Raw genomic sequence first — 15220 nt, 5'->3', positions numbered from 1 at the left:
ATTGCAGCATCATCGTCAATGACATCACTGAGTCAGACTCTGGATCATATCAGCTCAGAGTTTATCTTTTACTGAATCAGAAGACAGATGGATTTACATTCACTCTAAGAACAAATGTTTCTGTTAGAGGTATGAAGAGCTACAATAAATACAAATACATGCTTTTGAACTGCACCAACATAGTTGGTGTATTTATCGTCTTAATGGAGCATGAAGTAATCTAATGTTTGGCATGTGGTGTCCTCTTACGGAAACCAATAAGAACTGCAGCTACAGCAGTTTCTGATTTAACTCCAATACTTCAAAGTATCATCATCATGATCATGTCATTACTTTAAACCAAATTTAATTGAGTGATGACCTGTGGTCTACTTCCCTGATTCCACTGATGGACTGCTGTTCCTTTAGATCTGACCCAGAAGCCCACAGTGATGATTCCTCCTCGGACAGAGGGACAGCAGAGCAACTGAGCTGCACTGCTCCTGGTCTCTGCTCTGGATCTGATCCTGAAATCACCTGGACGTGGAAGGAGCAGGAGAAAGGACTCTCACATCCCCAGAACACTCACTGCTTTCAGGACTAGAATCTGACTGCTGTCACTCGGAGACCAAGCTCAACCCTGACCTTTAACCTTCAGCTAACACCACGGTACTAATGTCACTGTAAGGTCAGCTTCACAAACAACATCACTACAGAGGAGACTGTGACTCTGGATGTGGCCTGTGAGTAAAACATACTGAAATGTACCGTACTTACTGTGTTGAATATTAACATCGTCAAATTCATTCAAAATTTAGAAGAATTTAGGGGCGTTAACACATTTAATACAGTGTATTAATTTGTCTCATAGATGTGAAGGAAGTTAAAATCACTGGTAATACAAGTGTGAAGGAGGGTGAGACTCTGAATCTGACCTGTAGTGTTGAAAGTTTTCCTCCATCTCTAATCACCTGGACTAAACTCGGCTCAAACAGAATCTTGAACAATGACACTGGAACAGCCACACTTGTCATCCCTGACGTGACGGCAGAATTTTCTGGACAGTACATATGCACAGCAAAACATAAGGACAACCGATTGATGAAAGAAGTAAACATAAGAGTGAAATGTAAGTACACAGTAAAACTGTTCTAGCACAGATGGTTTGCAGTTGTATTTTTCCTTATGGGGTAATTGAAACTTGAACAGAGTACACCTTTTCCTAAATCTCCCTAAAAGCACGTTGATTAACTTTCTCATGTATTCTTAACTTTGCAAAATGTAGAAAATGCCCTCATAGCTCAATGTAGATATCCTGAAATAAAACAAAAAATGTTGGGTCCCATGTTATTAGGATCTGCAGCCTTTCCTGGGTTCATCCCTTTGTTCCCCCCCCCCCCCATTCTGTTGTTCTGTTGTCTTTCTTCCGTGTCTGTGTTTCTGTGAGAGGCTGGGCGTGGGCCAATCTGCTTCCACTCACCTGCCAGTTCAATCAACCACCTCCAAGCTCTCAGCACTGATTGCAATCAACTCCTGCTGCAGTATTTTATGCAGTCTCACACTCCATTCCTTGCCAGTTTATTGTTGTAACTGAAGCGGTAAACTCTTGCCAATTCTTTTTTTCAAAATGTTCCTGTTTGCTTGTATTTTTGCTCACTGCCTTTTTTGTTACCTGTTGCCTGACCTTGTGCTCTGTTTTGCTTCTTTAGCCCTGCCGTGCTCTACCGGCCTGTTTGGCTGGCCCAGCCTCATTTCTGTTTTTCTCAGCCTACACTTAGATTTCCGCTCACAAACTCTGGCTCACCCAGTAAAAGCGTTTGCCCCATGTTGGCTGAGTCCTGCAACGGGCTGGGTTTTAATCCAACCTGCGGCCCTTTGCTGCGTGTCATCCCCCATCTCTCTCCCCCTTTCATGTCTATCCATTGTCAATAAAGGGAAAAGCCCCCCCAAAAAAAAAAAAACCCAGCCAATGGTTGCTGATAATGTGCAATCTAGATATTGCATTAAAGATCAGCAACCCACTTAGATCAGCTGGTGTTCTGCCAATAATGCAATGGTATGGACATTTGTATGTAAGTATGGCTGTATAGTCTCCTTTGGTATATTTTCGTTTAGTCTTACTGTATGTTTGCTGTTTTTTTGAGAGTCTTCTTTTGCGTCTGTAGTTTTTCCAAGGATCCTGAGCAGCTCTGGATGTGAGGTTCAGTTGGGGGTCCTAACCTGTGTGTGCATCAGTGAGGGGATTCCTTTACCCACAATCCAATGGCCTCTGTTGAAGAACCATGCTGAGTACTCTGTTATGACCAATATGTCACACCACAAAGTGAACATCAGCTCTACTGTATCTGTCAAAGATTACAACTACACCACTGTTGAGTGTGTCAGCAGCAGTGACGTTGGGGAAGAGAAAAGGAACCTTACGATAAAAAACAATGATTTCAAACCAGAGGGTAGGTGTTAACAATTGAAATACCTCCCAGACTCTAGACCACTGTTCTAAGACATCATTGCCTCATTTAAAAAAATGATTTTATTCGTAGGCAGCAATGATCACTATTGATACCCACAATTTCTTGTTCTTTTGATTCCAGATCCATTCAAGACATTTTTCATGACTTTACATAAACATCCACAAGTCATCATTGCATTTTTGATTGGGATTCTCCTTACAGCAACCATCTGCTGCTTGGACAGAAAATGCCACAGGTACATTTTTAACAAAAGAATCAATTTTCTTTGTATAACTGTGCTTCTTTTTGACATGTATATTGATCAATCATAAAGGACCACACCAGCATGCTTTATACATTTCAGAGAAAATATATAGTATTAAAGTGATGAAGCGAAAACAGTATTATATAACATTTAAAACAACCATTGTTCAAGGCTTGCCTCAAACATTTTTCAACGTGTTTTTACACGTACTATACACAAAGAATCACTAAAAGGAGTATAATCTTGGATTTGATTGATCACCACAGTTCATTTTGTATGTATTCATTGTTATAATAGTGAGCCAGTATGCTGTCTAGCAATACATACCATCAATTATTACCTGATAAGTTGTAAAAATCCAAAGAAAATAGTTATCAGTCAGTATTAGCTGATTTGAATAAAGGTTATGATGTTATATTGTTTAGCTACATACTGGAACGCATGTTATGTCGGTCATTTGTGGGCTGAATCATTAAAAATCTCAGCATTCCATTAAACAAATTTAAAATCTGATACAATTTTTCCCCAGGAAAAAACAAAAGAGCACTAGGAATGATATTGAGACTCTGGAGATGGCGACAACTGAAGCAGATCCATTGGTATTTATATTAACATAGCTGGTTATTATTATAAATTGCTGTGTTGAGTGATGACTGACAATGTGCACATATGTCATGCCTAGTGTACATAGAGTTGTCTGGCTTGTATCAGCTCGCAAATGGTATATTATTTCTGAACTGTACCTGACAGATCAATGCTGGTCACGCAGTGGAAAATGAAGAAGCCAATGACCAAGAGGCAGCTGAAGGAAGAGCCGAGGCTGCTGACCAACCAGCCGCTGGCGTTGACATGGAACCAAAAGAGGTGGAATACTCTGACATTGACTTCCACTTGTGGAATAGGAAGAGTCCAGCAGGGGCAAAGAATGCACAAGAGACCACAGAGACAGAGTATGCGGAAATTAAGAACAAAGAAATGGAGGAGATACAAGACAATGGTGGAGAGGGTGGTGAAATGTTGGAGGGCAATGAGGAGGAGGTGACAATAAGGGAAGATAAGGAGGCACAAGAGTGTATGTCGGCAGAGGAGGGAGGAGGGGATGAGCTAGTTTACTCTAATGTGAAAGAAATAATGGGAGAGACTTAAAAAGTTAAAGAAACGGACAGATGTTATACAGAGGTACATTTCAAGGGGTCTGGGCAGAAACAATGTAGGATGGCAGAGGGGATTGATTTATGTGTGTTAGTTCTCTCATATTTTCTGATGTGATGGCTTCTCATTTGAATGTCTATTGTAAATGACAATCCTGTGTGTGTTTTTTAACCACAGCATTACTTTTTACCATTATTCCATTCTAACCACAGTATCAAGTGACAACCATTTTATGTACAAAGTATTTAATCCACCCATATCGCAGCTTTATGTGGCCAATCCTCCATCAAGCCACTCAAAACTCAAAACATAACCCCAGTAAAAAAGTAGATACCTTTGTGTGCAAAAAAGCTTTGGCATCACATCATTTATTAACACTGCATCAGCCAGAATTAACAGCTTTATGTACCAGTTTAGCTTTTCATTACTTTTAGACAATATATTATTATTATGAAATAAATAAACACAGCTGAAATTGTATTTAAATAAACTAAGATCAAGTGTGTCATCTTTTTCATCTTTACTTTTTACAGGCAAGTCATTAAGAACAAGTTGTTATTTACAATGGCGGCCTGAGGGGACAAAAGGGAAGGAAGTCTAAGAGACAAAATACATTAGACATGCATACAGTTTAAAAAACAATTGAAACCAACAACTAAAATTGGCATTACTGTGAAGACACCCTGTTGTAGTATACAAGATTTCCTTGTGTCCCTTGTTTTTAGAACTATAATTAGATTGAATATTTCCAAACAAGCTTCTGCTATAATCAAGCACAGAAAGAAAACAAAACAGAAAATCAAACTGAAAAATACTGTCCATATCAGCACCTGCATTTGTTTCTATTAGGAAACAGATTACTTGCCATTAAAAAGACATGGTTAGCAGGAATCAACCTGACTCTATGTGCTAAGACTGAGCAGGAAGTTTTTTGTACAGAAAACATTTTTTGTAGGATTAGGTACAAACTTTGAGCTTTCAGTGCATACAAAAGTGTCTAAACCTCTGACACTATCTTGTTTACCAGTTCTGCAGTGCATGTTTAAAATGCAGACATGTATAGCAACTGGCATTTGCTCATCAGCCAAATATAGGCATAGTCATGTAGCGCACCATGAGTAAAAGGAAGTTATGAGACTGAAAATACAAAAAAAGAAAGAGACTTTAGATTCAAATGAAGGAAGGAACCATTTTTATCCCACATATGAGTATTCTTTGACCATTATTTCTCAACTGGCCCTGCAAATATTACCTTGTAATTTTGACTTTTCACTGTCCTGTGCATCGCATTTTGCACAGTACAGTAAGTATTGTGCATTCAACGGCAAAGGAAATTGAAATAAATTGAATTAAACTATATTGGACCAACAAGTATTCAGTTCAAACTTAATGAGTATATATAACATCTGCACAAAAAAGATACCATTTGTTCATTTCTCAAAATTCTTTTCCTCATTGTTTGTGCAATTGCCACAAACTTCCTCTTTCCTAATGGTTTTGTATCAGTTCAGTCATGAAAGGGGTACGAATTCAACAAAAAGTTTCCTTTTCTTTCAAGATTCAGTGCAGAAGGCACAAATTCCCCAAATGATATGTGATGCGTATGTAATAAAAATAGCATTAAATTGTGGTACAACGAGAGGAGCAACAATGATTTGCATTTTTTGCACAAAGATGGAAGAGGTAGTGCTGAGAGGAAGAGTCGGTTCAGAGCAAATTCACACAGCCAACAGCCCCGGAAGTGAAGAGAGCAAGACAACAAGAAAACAGGTAAAACACAACATACACCTCATTTGATTTTGTATGTATTTCTACATTGAATCGATTGAAGTGAATAATTATGCTGCGTTTAATACATTCCTTATTTACATTATTGTCTTTGGCCTATACATCGCAGACACCCCAGATCTGTTCAGAGCTGCTGTCAGGGGCGTAAAATGAGGCCCTGGGGAAAATAGTAGTCAAATTTATTCTTCAGCACAGAATAGGCAAACAGACAACATCCTGTATTAACATTTGTGCTGTCAGCTGTGGAGTTGTTTCTGGTCCAGTTTGATCAACCAAACTTCCTGTATGGTTAATGCACTTTTTGTATGAAGTCTTTGTGATTGTATAAGAGTTTGTCCAGCAGAGGGAGAGTGTCTCAATCATTAAATCTGGATGTTTGTTCTTATCTGGGTTTCTCTGCTCTTTGCTGTGAGAAGCAACAATGCTAATGCAGGTGTAGTGTGCAGCTTTATTGCAATCATGTTTTGACACGTAAAAATCTAATCTAATCTACTGATAATAAATGTCCTTATACATGTTTCCTTTTAATGCTCCAGAGTTGCAGATACAGTTATTCACCAGCTTCTAAAAAGCTCTTATGACCCATACACTTTGGCATAAATAGTCACCTTTGAATTATTTAATCATTTGTTTACCAAATAAAAATCCATGAAAAAATGTATAAACCTGCGAAATAACTATTGTGCATGCTTAATGTACTCTACTTATTTTCAATCAGAGAGGAACCTGAAACCATGACTGCTGAATACCATAACTGTATTGTGCATCCGGTAACATATATTGGTCACACGCTGCCACAAGTAGCATTTTTTGGCCTTTCATACAGTAGGTTCAGCAGCATTTCAGTAAAAATCTTTCTTCATTTGTAGTAGATGCATTATCAACAACTATATACTCTGTTCCTAATTGTCTTTGTGTGTGTATTTACAGTTGAAACTCAAGGAAGAGAGTGCTCTCAAAATGGATTCTGTGTCACCCTTAGTGAAGCAAAAATAACGGCAGAGGCTGGACTCTGTGTTGTGATTCCATGTTCTTTCACCACTGATGCTGGCTTCATTCGGGAAAATGCAGTTTGGTACAATTGTGATCTTTCTAAACACAACTGTACTAAATTAGACATAACACCTCAATTGAACAACACCAACGCAAATCAGCCTGAGTCTAGAGGTCAGGGGTCACTATTGGAGCCTGATCTGAGTCAGAATAACTGCAACATCATCATCAATGACGTCACCAAATCAGCCTATGGATCATACCACCTCAAGGTTGATAGTTTTCTAAATTAAACCTTGGAAGGACACACATTTCCTAGAGTAACTATCACTGTAACATGTAGGAAGAATCACGGCAAATGCTGTATGTTAACTGAAGTGTGAAACTGATGTTTATTTGTTAAAACATACTCCTGGAACTACGTAAAACTACGAAAGGCTGTAAACCCTCATGTGCTATACGAATAATGTCCGGCCTGTGTGGGCAGCCAGTAGGAATGGTAATAACACTGATAGTTTCATTTTACACCTGCCACACAAATGGCCCCATTGAAATATGAAGCAGAGTAGATTATTAGTGTGTTTTTCTTGAAGTAGTCTATATCTACAACATTCCACTTCTGCAATGCTTGAGAATGTCACTCTTTTCGCAAGGATGTCCGTTACTCTTTCTTTGTGTTGGCATTTTAAACTCTGATCGATTTAAGAGGACTATGGTTAACTGCTTGGCAGATGTCGGCAGTATAATTCCAGACAGCTAGCTAGACTATCTGAAGAATATCTGTCCACATGTTCCACCAAAACAAGTTCATTCCAGAGGCTAATTTTGCAGTGGCACAGTGGCTCTGTTCAGTGCTTAGTACTGCCCATGATCGTGTTTGTTTTAAATATCTGCTCACTTGACTTGACCACATTGCACTAATTTAGTTTTTACTGTATATTTTGTGCCACTTTAGATCCGACCCAGAAGCCCACAGTGATGATTCCTCCTCTGACAGAGGGACAGCAGAGCACACTGAGCTGCACCGCTCCTGGTCTCTGCTCTGGATCTGATCCTGAAATCACCTGGACGTGGAGAGGAGCAGGAGAGAAGGACTCTCACATCCCAGGAAACATCACTGATTTCAGGACTGAGAATCTGACTGCTGTCACTCAGAGACACAGCTCAACCCTGACCTTTAACTCTTCAGCTGAACACCACGGCACCAATGTCAGCTGTAAGGTCAGCTTCTCAAACAACATCACTACAGAGGAGACTGTGACTCTGAATGTGGCCTGTGAGTAAAACATAACATACATACCACACCAAACTTTATTTTCATGTTTGCTAACAAACGTGCTCTCATATCATTTCTATGGTTTTCTCAACTTTGTTGTATTTTACAACATCAACTGTATTCTTGGTGGAAAATTGGGAATTCGGGGACCTTGTAAATATTGTATCTAATACAGTATATCCATTTTTGTCCTAGATATGAAGGAAGTTAAAATCACTGGGAATTCAAGTGTGAAGAAGGAGGAAACTCTGAATCGGACATGTAGTGTTGAAAGTTTTCCTCCATCTCTAATCACCTGGACTAAACTCGGCTTGAACAGAATCTTGAACAATGACACTGGAACAGCCACACTTGTCATCCCTAACGTGACGCCAGAATATTCTGGACAGTACATATGCACAGCAAAACATCAGGACAGCCCCTTGACAAAAGAAGAAAAACATAACAGGGATATGTAAGTACACAGTAAAACTGTTCTTACACCAAAGATTATTATGGTATTTTAAAACAGGTGGTTTACAGCCTGAGTTTGGATTCACATAACATTTCTTTGTGAGGTAGATTATAAAAGTTTGTTTAAAATGCTGTCTTGAAGATGCAACGAAACCTGTGATCACAGGAGTGACAACTGTTAAAATCGGTGATGCTCTAAATCTGACCTGAAGTGCTGAAAGTTTTCCTCCATCTGTTATCACATGCAGCAACAACCTGCAAAAATAAACTAGAATCATACTGCAGAATGACACGGGATCATCTACTCTTGTCGTCATTAATGTGACAGCAGAATACTCAATGAAACTGATACATGTAAGTAGGCTGTATCATCTCCTTGATAGATGTTCATATCGCGAGAAAAGCCAAAACTGTCTCCTGAGCCCTTCCCCCCACCAGGAGGCGTTTCTCAATCTGTGTTCTTCCATGGACTTGTGTTCTTGTGAAACGTCATGTTTGGTGGTCAAAGTACTGACCCAATACACAAGTTAGCATTTCACCAAGAACGGGTAAAATTATTGGATGTGATCTCGACACGGGCATTTTACCGAGGATACATCGGATGGTAACGTGTGTGAACTTGGCAAGGCCGGTATCCCAGCATTCAATTCGGGTGTAAAGCGCAGATGGTTTCTGGTACACAGATACTACAGAAGTGGTAGGTATTCCACATTTTATGTCTATTATTAAATCAACAATTTCATTTTCAATACGTTTTAAGGCAAGAAATCAACTGTGTAGATTTTGAATATAGGCAGTTTAACGAAAATTGATGGTGAATTAAAAAAGCCTTCGGAGTTGGAAAGCTCCGCAATCCCCGGCGGGCGAGCTTGCTATTATGAATAGACACATCAAAGGTAACTATAAAGTGGCAAGTGCCCTCTGTGCTGGGGGTGTTGCGCAATAACAGGAAGAACGCTTTGTCTGAAAACTGTCAATAGAGTTTTGTGTGCTTCGGAACTTGCAAGTTCATTCTTCCAGGTACATCCAGCAAGGACGGTCTCCCCAAGAACACAAGTCCGTTCTTTGCTTACTTGGCATTGAGAATGTGTGTGCCTGAGCAGTGATGGACATGCAATTAGAAATTAAAAGTGCTTATGTTAAACATATGTGGGTTATTGTCATGGTGGGCTACTGTACACTGAAATTAGAAATGAATTTATAGAATATGTTTTAACCCTTTCATTGTCTTCCCGTCAACCATGAAACACTATTATCGCTTTTTCCAACATTTTTGTTATTTTTTTCAATGTTGTGGGTGCTTTTTTAAAATACTTTTTCCAAAGGAATGGTATTTGATGTTTCTAACGTGGACATTTTCAGCGTCTATTTTGAAGGCCCATTTTTTGTGATAAAAAAACTGAAAACAGGTCAAATTTGACCCGAGGACAACATGAGGGTTAAGACATTGTGCTCTGACCAGCAAAATCAGCTTATTTAACTGTTTAACATTTTCAGCCTCAGACTATAGTCATGGGTTCTGAACAACTACATAATTGCATTATTTGATCAATTAAAATTTCTTCAAATTTCTTTGTCTTAAATATGTGAAGAAATCTGAAAAAACTGGAAAGACATTAAAGGAGGGTGGCAAACAACCATTATCTTTATTCAAGAGTGGCAGTCATTAAAAAGAAAATTTAAAACTCTGTAAAAACAAACAAACAAATGTGGAAAGTACAATTTGTTGTTTTCAGACCAACTGTGGTGTAACTGTGCAGTCAGCCGGCAACCTTAGGGAGTCACTGCAGTAAGATTTCACAGTTGAGAGAGTCTGAAATAAGTGTTGATTGAAGGAAACCCCCTTTTATACATTTAGTTTGTATAAAGCGTTTATTTGATAATTTATTTGAGCAGTTAAAACAGTTTGCAGCTGAGTGTATATCTACAAATTATAGTGTATATGTATATATATATATATAGAAGCATTATATATATAAGCATTACTGCTTTCTTGACACCAGCTAACTTTGACTTAGTTGATATCAGCAAGACAAGATCAACAAATCAAACACTTTTGTTTAAAAAAAAATTCACAGCATTTTTTTGCTGTCACAAAAACAGGAAATCATTGTGTGAGAGGATGTGAGCCTAAAATGGCATCTAAAACCAGGTGTTGGTCGTTTTTTCATAGTTTCCTTTCAAAAGAAAAGAAAACAAGACTCTACAGCCTGGCTCCTAGGTCACATACTGTACAGTGTACACTCACCCCTTAACATTATTACTCTGTTCCACTTTACAAGGCATATGTCTATCTGTATAGTGTCTTGAGATAACTCTTGTTATGAATTGATACTATAAATAAAATTGAATTGAATTGAATATGTGGGAAAACCAAGAATTAATGTACAAATTTAATAATAAAGGGAAACATATTTCAGATTTTTTGTGTATCAACATTAAAGAAAGGAGATGCCCACATTCAATAAACAAGCTCTTTGCAGGTTCTGTGTATCAATAGTGTTCATACTTAAAGTAAAAAATTGGTGGTCCTGTCAGGATTTGTGGCTAGAACCCAGAAGCAGACAGAAACACAGCTTGACGTTTATTTCTGAATCGGAGAACGGAGCAGAGTGGACTGGTGGGTGAATCCTCTCAGGTTCTCACAAAACATGCAGGGCTGGTGATTGGCAGGCGGAGAATGGCGTCAGCAGGCAGGTTCAGTGACAGCAGAACAGAGTGCTATTCCATCAGGACACGAGAGAAAAACAGTATTAAGGTTTGCTGGCAAAAAACAGCAGAATACTAAAAGATCAGAGACAGATACTGGCTGGCCGTTCGCCCACGTGACAGGACTTCTCCGGCCAAAGCTTAAAACGCTGTGCTCAAGGGCCACGGTAAACAGGCAGGTGATTAGAGACTGCCTGCAGCTGCTCGTCATCCCAGGAGCGGCCTGTCACAAGCTGCACTGAGAGAGAGGAAAAACAGAGCAAGCAGAGGAGAGGGAGAGTAAAAAGAGAGAAGGCTCCAGGAAACCCCAGCCTTTCACTTCCCCACTTGCGGGTTTGTGACAGGTAATTTAATTCACAAAGAGTTTATTGTAAAATCGAATGTAAAAGTTAAGTAAATACTCCCTTATGTCGTTGAGTTGAAAGTGAAGAATGACTTTGAGTTTTTATAATCCTTTCTTGGACAACAAGTTATTAGTGAATACTTGCTGTGTATTGAGAATAAAGTAAGCTGGAAAAATAAATGTTGATGTGACAAATTATTTGTTTTTGTCTCTTTATTTTAATATCTGTTTGCAACTTTATGTATGTTCTTGTGCATGCAAGTAAGGGGTATTCATGGAAGAAAATAGCTTTGCATACACACACGGTTTGCATGAATGTGCTTAAAGTGATTGTGGATTAAGACTGAGCTAACAGGATTAGATGTTCCACTAGCTAGACAGACACCTTTAAATAGATCAACCTGACGCTGCTGGTCCTTCAGAGCTGCAGAAGAATCTACATTTGACAACTTGGAACACATATTTCAACCACAGGGCTGCTTCTCTTCCAGATCTGTAGGTGAGTGTGTGCAGGATTTTGTTGAATTGAAACGTTGCCTTGCCAGAAAGTCAATAGATGATTGGTTTAAAATGGACCATGTAAACCCTCAGCTCAGGTTTAAACATGATGCACACCAGTGGTGAATGAGCCGGTTTCCTGTAACACTAGATATATAATTTACCTTTGGGTTTCTTCTCAGATCATGTTACAAGTTTACTATTGCAAAGCTGTCAATTTTGTTTGTTTTTATTAATGCGTTAGATGCCATCATGTCTATTGTTACACTCACCCGTATGACAAACTGGATTGGTTTAAATGCTTTGTCTTTTACTAGTTCTAAGGTATTTATATGGTCTATCTGGCCTTTGCTATAATCAAGTTACGCAATCTTCATCTTTTTACAGAAATGGCGGATGTTTTCAGAAGCCTGAGCCTCCTAGAGACCCTCAAAGAGTCCATAGAGCTCAATAAGTTATCAGATGTCAAGGATGCAGTGGAAGATCTCCTGATCAGCAGGATCAACCTAGCTGTGATGGGAGGCCGTGGGGATGAAAAATTTGCCTTTATAAACTCCCTCCGTGGCCTTGGTCCTGGGGACGACGGATCCGCTCCCTCTCCATTATCTGTTGCCCCAGAGGAATTGGCAGTTTACCCAAATCCTAAACACCCTGACTTTCGCCTGTGGGATCTGCCACCTGTCCCATCCGCCTCTCCATTTGAACCCGAGGGGTACATGGATAGAGTTAAATTCCCCCGCTATAATGCCGTCTTAATGACATTCACACAGACGCCCGACCCCAACAGTGTGGACGTGTTCTTGGAGGCCCGGTCACAGCAGCGGCAAACAGTGTACTTTATTCTCTTAGCTTCAACAAAAGACACGGAAAAAAGCCTGGTAGAAAAGAAGAAAGCCAGTCTGGAGGTGCTGACATCTCTGGGTGTGACACTGCCTAACATCTACCTGGTGAGACCCTCCACCCTGGAGAACTATGATTTCCCTGGCCTGTTGGAGGACATGGGAGGAGACCTTCCAGAGATCCGAGCCCACGCCCTTCTCTTGGCTCTCCCAACACTAACCTCCACCCTGGTCACTCAGAAAAAGGAAGCATTCAAAGCACTAGTATGGGCAGCTGCCTCGCTATCTGGTGGGGTGTCTACTATTCCTGTTCCTTTTGTGGCCTCCATGGTGGACTCAAGTGTCGCAGTGCGGATTCTAACCAAAGCACAATTATCTCTGTGCCTGGACGATGATTCGGTCGAGCGACTGGCCCGACAGCGGGGCATAGAACCAACAAGACTTAAAGGGCTGCGAACTTGTGTATTGTCAGTAGAGGTTACTAAAGGTGAAGTTAAAAAGCGTCTGGCAGCGGCAGAAAAAAACTTGGCCACGGTTTCATCTAAGCTGGTGGAGATGGCGATGTCCGTTCATGCCCGTTCTGCCAGCCGCTCCTTCTCTGCCATGCTGCAAGCATTAAACTGCGCCATGGATGAAATGGCCGCTGATGCTGAGAAGATAGTGGCTGTTGCTCTTGGGGAGGGGAAGTGAAATCAACTGTTTTTTTTCTTTGTGCAAGGTTTCCTGTTTAATGTGTGATTTACCTTTACATTTTGGGATATAAGAAACACACTAATTATGTAATACTTCAGAAATCTTTTGACATGTTTTCACACTTTTAAATGCGCTAGAAGTAAAAATAGATGTCAAATACTGTAAGCTGCTCAGTGCCTGTAAAAAAAACCTTGAACAGATGCTTTCATTATTAAAAAAAAAAACATTGAATAGAGGAAGTGAGAGGGTGTTGCATGCATACTGTAGCGAGCAAGCTGAAGGAGAAAACCGTATCATATTCATCAACTGTAAAAGATGATGTTCTCTGGCTTGCACGAGTGGCCATGCAAATTTTACAAGATTTTAGTTGAACTGTGAAAACTTCCTTTATTTTCTTCTTACTCTTACTTTATGAAGAATGGTGTATGCTACAGACTGATGTAAGTGAATCTTTTGAGGTAAGAATAAGCAATTTCTTTATTTTTTTTATCTTTCAGTCTTAAATAGTTCTGCTATTTGACTGCCTAATTGGGTTCCATGTCAATCATTGATGAGGTACCATGTCTGTGTCTAGAGAGATTAAGGGTTTCTAAATAAGTATACCGTGGCATTTGTAAGTGAAGTATATGCTGTATTTTGAGTTTTTAAAAACACTTTTATTTTTGACAACATTACGTAAACATGTTGGGGGATGAATGACCTAATCTAAAAAATAAAGGCAATGTAATGTTTTCTAAATATTCTGTGTGGTGTATTATCAGTCTTCTTTAAATGACAAGCAGAACAAAGGGATTTAAACAAACAGTTGATGTAGAATAAAGACAATAACCTCTATGTAATATTTTAGGTTCTGTAAGGAAATAGAAACTGATCCTGCAATTGGAAGCCTAAAAATGTATCAAGACACAATAATTACAACTACACTGCAACAAAACATTTAATCTCAACATTTTGTCTTAGTGTTTTTCTTACAATCTTTTTCTACTGAAACACTAACGTACTGCTATTTGTTCCAGAAAAGATATATTTTGCAATTCTGGAAAATTCCCAACAATCATGAAATGAGAAAGAAATAGCAGACTATTCAAACAACTCAATAAAAAGAAAAAAAGAGGAAGAATCTTGTATCTGCATTGAATGAAACTTAAAAGTTTATATATATATATATATATATATATATATATATATATATATATATATATATATATATATATATGACGTCCAATGTTGAACAAACACATTTTAATTATCTCATTTTATTTATCTCTTTGTTTCAGATATTGAGATTTAGTGCCACATGAAAATGATTGCTCTGGCAGTTGGGTGGTTGGTATTTCTGGCTCTAATAAAAAGTAGGAATTTTAATATTCCACCATGATAATGTGCTTTTAACAACATTTGCATTAAGGTCATATACATAACCTGACTTTTACATCTGTGTTTTTACCACCACAGATTTTTCTTGTCTCTCGTCATTTTCCTTCACGATAAAAGACAACCACCTGACAGCCACAGAGGGTTCCTGCATTGAAATCAAATGCACATTCACAAGTTCTGTTGATGTTAACGATGCACACTGGTTTTGGCTAAAGAATCCAACTTGGCATGAAAAGGATTGGACTGGCACTGTCATTTACAGCACAGACGAATCAGTGCGTTCTGTCAATTCAGACTTTGCAAATAGAGTTAAATATACCGGCTCTCCAAATTTAAGTTGGAACAATGCTCATCAACCAGATCTGTGCAGTATTTTAATCTGCAACCTGAACAAAACTGACAGTG

The 15220-nt window shown here is 39.0% G+C and overlaps 4 protein-coding genes across 5 annotated transcripts in view; all 4 read left to right on the top strand.

The window, feature by feature from the left end:
- The window catches only part of LOC116690435 (uncharacterized), an 18303-nt gene extending 14422 nt beyond the window's left edge, over positions 1-3881 (top strand). The window contains exons 5-10 of the mRNA XM_032517392.1: positions 682-722; positions 851-1108; positions 2145-2429; positions 2571-2685; positions 3224-3293; positions 3445-3881. Of these exons, the coding sequence (XP_032373283.1) occupies positions 682-722; positions 851-1108; positions 2145-2429; positions 2571-2685; positions 3224-3293; positions 3445-3840 (1165 nt within the window). The 3' untranslated portion in view covers positions 3841-3881. The remainder of the gene's footprint in view (positions 1-681; positions 723-850; positions 1109-2144; positions 2430-2570; positions 2686-3223; positions 3294-3444) is intronic.
- Positions 3882-5989: 2108 nt separating this feature from the next.
- On the top strand, positions 5990-8608 carry LOC116690437 (sialic acid-binding Ig-like lectin 14). Its single transcript, XM_032517396.1, is given in 5 exon segments — positions 5990-6067; positions 6565-6966; positions 7583-7903; positions 8099-8357; positions 8499-8608. Coding segments are annotated over 5 exon segments (1083 nt in total). The 5' UTR covers positions 5990-6006; the 3' UTR covers positions 8539-8608.
- Positions 8609-11786: 3178 nt separating this feature from the next.
- Positions 11787-14270, top strand: irgq2 (immunity-related GTPase family, q2). 2 transcript variants are annotated; one of them, XM_032517395.1, is made up of 2 exons: positions 11787-11903; positions 12294-14270. In XM_032517395.1, exon 2 carries the CDS (start codon positions 12296-12298, stop codon positions 13433-13435), a length of 1140 nt encoding a protein of 379 aa, XP_032373286.1. In that variant the 5' UTR covers positions 11787-11903; positions 12294-12295; the 3' UTR covers positions 13436-14270. The 2 variants fall into 2 exon arrangements, with proteins under 2 accessions (XP_032373286.1, XP_032373285.1); XM_032517394.1 differs by having other exon boundaries at positions 11791-11907.
- si:dkey-24p1.1 (B-cell receptor CD22) overlaps positions 13646-15220 on the top strand; it is a 14115-nt gene continuing 12540 nt past the window's right edge. Inside the window, exons 1-3 of the mRNA XM_032517387.1 lie at positions 13646-13896; positions 14716-14790; positions 14894-15220. The exon at positions 14894-15220 is cut by the window's right edge and continues 78 nt beyond it. Of these exons, the coding sequence (XP_032373278.1) occupies positions 14736-14790; positions 14894-15220 (382 nt within the window). The 5' untranslated portion in view covers positions 13646-13896; positions 14716-14735. The remainder of the gene's footprint in view (positions 13897-14715; positions 14791-14893) is intronic.

Source organism: Etheostoma spectabile, chromosome 6 (assembly GCF_008692095.1).
Source record: "Etheostoma spectabile isolate EspeVRDwgs_2016 chromosome 6, UIUC_Espe_1.0, whole genome shotgun sequence".
NCBI lineage: Eukaryota > Metazoa > Chordata > Actinopteri > Perciformes > Percidae > Etheostoma > Etheostoma spectabile.
The sequence above is the reverse complement of the archived record's forward strand: the minus strand, read 5'-3'. Positions and strand labels throughout refer to the sequence as shown.

Coding starts and splice junctions, on each gene's coding strand:
- irgq2 (XM_032517395.1), top strand. CDS start 12,296: ATGGCGGATGTTTTCAGAAGCCTGAGCCTCCTAGAGACCCTCAAAGAG.